Below are 3,997 nucleotides of genomic sequence, written 5' to 3'. Positions count from 1 at the left end.
AAGTGGCCAAATTTTAGGGGAATAAATGGCCAAATGTTAAGGAATAAGTGGCCAAATTTTAGGGGAATAAATGGCCAAATGTTAAGGAATAAGTGGCCAAATGTTAAGGAATAAGTCGCCAAATGTTAAGGAATAAGTCGCCAAATTTTGAGGCATAAGTGGCCAAATTTAAAGGAATATGTGGCCAAGTTTGAGGAATAAGGACCCAATTTTACGGAATAAGGGCCAAATGTTTGGGAACAGGGGGGACATTTGAAGGCACCGGGGCCCAATTTGCGGGAAGCGGGGCCGGATTCCCGGGAATCCGCGTCTCCCCGCGGGTTTGGGGCGCCGGCTCTTACTCCGGGGGGCGGCTGTCGGGCCCCAGCGCTCTCTGCAGGGAGATGCGGTCGCTGGCGAAGGCGTTGAAGCAGTGCTTCTCGTAGCCCCGCTCCTTCTCCCTGCTCTCCTCGGGGCTCCAGCGCTCCTTCTTGAAGGCTTTGCCGTCGGCGCCGGGGCTGGCGGGGTCCTGGGGGGGTCTCTCGAGGAGGGGCCGCAGCTCGGCCGCCGTGTAGACCCCGGGCGGGCAGGGGCGGCCCCCGCCGGGCAGCGGCTCCCGGGGGGGCTGCGGGGCCCGGATCTGCAGTTTGGGCATCGAGTCCCGCAGGTTGTGGACGGCGCCGAGCATCAGGTCCAGCACCTGGGCCTTGCCCGGCACGATGTTCCGCAGCCACGGCTCCTCCTCGCCCCGCTCCCTGCGGGCCGCGTCCCTCGGCAGGAGGAGGAGGAGGAGGAGGAAGGCGGCCCCCGCCAGCGCCGCCTTCAAGGGGCCGGAGCGGCGGCGGAAAAGCCTCATTTTGGGCGGTTTTGGCGTGGTTCGGGAGGTTCCCGGGGGGTTTCAGGGCTGGTTCATGGTGCGCTGCTCTGCTCCGGGAAGCGGCGGGGAGGAGAAAGAGCCGCGGGTCGGATGCGCTTCGGGTGCGTGCCCTGGGTGGTAAAATATTGTATATGTATTACAGAATATATTAATGTATTGATATATTCTGTTCGTAATGGTTTGGGTGGGAAAGGACCTTAAAATCATCCAGACCAACCGCCCCCCCCTCCCGTGGGCAGGGAACCCTCCACTAGACCAGGCTGATAAAATATAATAATACAATATTGATATATTAATGCATTAATATATTGTTCTATTAATATATTATTATATTAATATATTGTTATATATGATATATTATTATATTAACACATTAATAAAGCAATACGGTGAAGTAATATTAACATTACAATATTAATAGATTGCTCTATTAATATATTATTATATATGATATATTATTATATTAATACATTAATACAGCAACATAGTAAAGTAATATTAACAACGTAATATTAATAATGGTTGAATACGAATTTCACTCCCTGCAAGGGCACAAACGACACCTGTGACATTCATTCCCTCCCCCGGCCCTTCCAGCCTCTAAATCCACCCTAAAATTCGAACACGAGGAACGAGCGAGGGTTAATGAACAGCTGGAAGATGTCCTGGATTCGGCCCCAAAAGTTTCTCCCGTGACCGACCCGGCGGCCGCAGCTTCTCCCCTCCCCTCCCGCCGCCTCCCCTCGCGCTCCCGACCCAAACCAGAGCCCAAAATTCGCCCGAAATACTTTTGGCGGCGCGGGGGAAAAAAAAAAAAAAAAAAAAAAGAAAAAAAAGCGCCTTTTTTTCCGCGGGGTGTTTTTCCTGCCTGGGGGAAAAGGAAAACTCCTGGGAGAAGGAAAAATACCGGGAGAAGGAAAACTCCTGGGAAGGAAAACTCCTGGGAGAAGGAAAAATACCGGGAGAAGGAAAACTCCTGGGAAGGAAAACTCCCGGGAAGGAGCCTCCGCAGGTTCTGCCGAGCGGGAGCGGCGGGTCCGGCGGCTCCGCGGCCGCCGCGAGCTCCGGCGCCAGCTCCCAAATTTCCAGCGGGATCCGTCGGAAGCTCCGAGCTTTTCCCACCACCCCCTTCCCCCAGAAAACCCCCAAAACCCTCCCGCGGCTCCTCTTTGTGAAGCCGCGGCCGCCCGAGCGTGGCCGAGCTCGGCGGGATCCATTCACCGCCTCCTCCTCCTCCGGGTCCTTCCCCCTCTGCCCTTCGTTCCCTTTTCCCCCCCTTTTTTCCTATTTATTCTCTCGGGAAAAGGGGGCGGAGGAGGACACCTGCCACAACTTCAAGGGCGAGGAAGTTCGGGTTGAGAGGAGGAGAAGGGTGAGGAGGAGGAGGAGGAGGAGGAAGGTTCCCCTTTGAGCGCCGCGGGATCAAAGGCGGCGGCCGCGCCACGCTCCGCTGCCAAGGGCGGCCCTTTCCCCACCCGCCGGCTCCTCGGAAAAGCGGAATTAAGGGAAGAAAGAACCCCTAAATCCCTTCGTATTTTCCGCTCTTGCCTCGAAACTGTGCCCCCCGCCCCGAGCTCCGACGGTTTCGTCGCACGGCGGGAAAAAAACGCGGATTTTGGGGGAGGAAAAAAAAAAAAAAATCCCATTTGTTTCCGTCGTCCCCGCGTCTCTCCGGGTGTTCCCGCCGCGTTGCTAACGAAGCTCATTAGGAGCGCGGCGCTAATTAAGCCCAGGGCGGCGCTCAGGTGTCCGGGGAGGGGGCGCGGGTTTGTGCGCAACAAACTGCGGCTCCCGGGGGGGCTCCGACCCCAATCCCGTCTTTTTTGGGGGGGGATTTTAAATTTACATTTGGCTTTTCGACCCTTTTTTGGGAAGGGGTTGGGGAGCGTTTGGCGTCGAGCTCCTGGTGCACCTGCGCTGGAAAATCCCAGCCGGGTGCCGCTCCATCCCATCCCATCCCATCCCAAAAATGCCATCCCGGAAATCCCGCGGGGCGCCGGGGAGGTTTCCAAGGCTTCCGAGGTTCCCGCACCCTGGAAAACCGACCCCAAAACGACCCAGCGGAGCCTTTGGGGTTCAGAAAAGGGGTTTAAAAGAGGGGCTTGGTGGGAATTTGAGGAGAATCCCCCGCGGGGCGGGAAGGAGGAACGGTGGGAAGAGGAAGGAAAATGGACAGAGGAATCCTCGGGGGGAGGGGGAAAAAAAAAGGAAAGATAAATAAAATACGAGTAAAACCAAGACCAAAACGACACCGCGGAGCCTTCCGGGTTCAGAAAAGGGGTTTAAAAGAGGGGCTTGGTGGGAATTTGAGGAGGACTGGGGAAGGAGGAACGGTGGGAAGAGGAAGGAAAATGGAGAGAGGAATCCCGGGAGGGGGGAGAGGGGAAAAAAAGGGAAGATAAATAAAATGGGAGTAAATCGACACCGGCGCGGCCGCGGGCGACGTGGCCGCGGGATCCACGTGGCAGCGAGACAGGACGGCGGGAGCGGGAAAAAAAACCACCCCGGGATTGTTCCCGGTGGGATTCGGGTCCTGCGGGAGGGGGAGGGGGGCTGGTGCTGCTGCTCCCGCGCCCTCGGGATGAATCCAAGGGGTCCTGGACCCGCTCCGGGACTTGGGGAACCCCCAGGGATGGGGGGTCGGGGGGTGTCTCTGCCCCGCCGGGGGGGTTTGGGGTGACCCGGGGGGGGAGGAGGGGGCGGGGTTATCCTCCAACCCCCTTGATAACATATTGATATATTGATATATTGATATATTGATACAATATTGACATATTAATGCAGTAATATACTGTTACATTAATATATTACTGATATACATTAATATATTATTAATATATTATGAACATATTATTTATTATATTATATTTATATTACACTATTAAATTATGTATTAATTAATATATTATGAATATATTCTTTATTGTATTATCATTTATATTATGTATTAATTAATATAGTAATAATCTATTAATAATCTATTAATATCTATTACTCGGAGCTGCCGCAGCCCCTGGAGCCGCTGGGCTGCCCCGGGGGCTCCATCCCAGGACCCCCCGACTCCCCTTCCACCGAGGGGGGCTCCGCAGCGGGACCCCCGCGTCCCCAAATGTCCCCCCCCCTAGTGCTCCGCGCTGGGAT

General features: G+C 54.8%; 1 protein-coding gene across 1 annotated transcript; it reads right to left on the bottom strand.

Annotated features, from left to right (window-relative positions):
- Window positions 1-337: 337 nt before the first annotated feature.
- LOC108509849 (polypeptide N-acetylgalactosaminyltransferase 6-like) lies at window positions 338-835 on the bottom strand. The gene has a single exon (XM_017839444.1). The coding sequence runs from the start codon at window positions 833-835 to the stop codon at window positions 338-340; it is 498 nt and encodes a 165-aa protein (XP_017694933.1).
- Window positions 836-3,997: the final 3,162 nt, after the last annotated feature.

Source organism: Lepidothrix coronata, unplaced genomic scaffold (assembly GCF_001604755.1).
Source record: "Lepidothrix coronata isolate B3197 unplaced genomic scaffold, Lepidothrix_coronata-1.0 Scaffold414, whole genome shotgun sequence".
NCBI lineage: Eukaryota > Metazoa > Chordata > Aves > Passeriformes > Pipridae > Lepidothrix > Lepidothrix coronata.
Note: the sequence above shows the minus strand (reverse complement) of the source record. Positions and strands in the feature narration are given on the sequence as shown.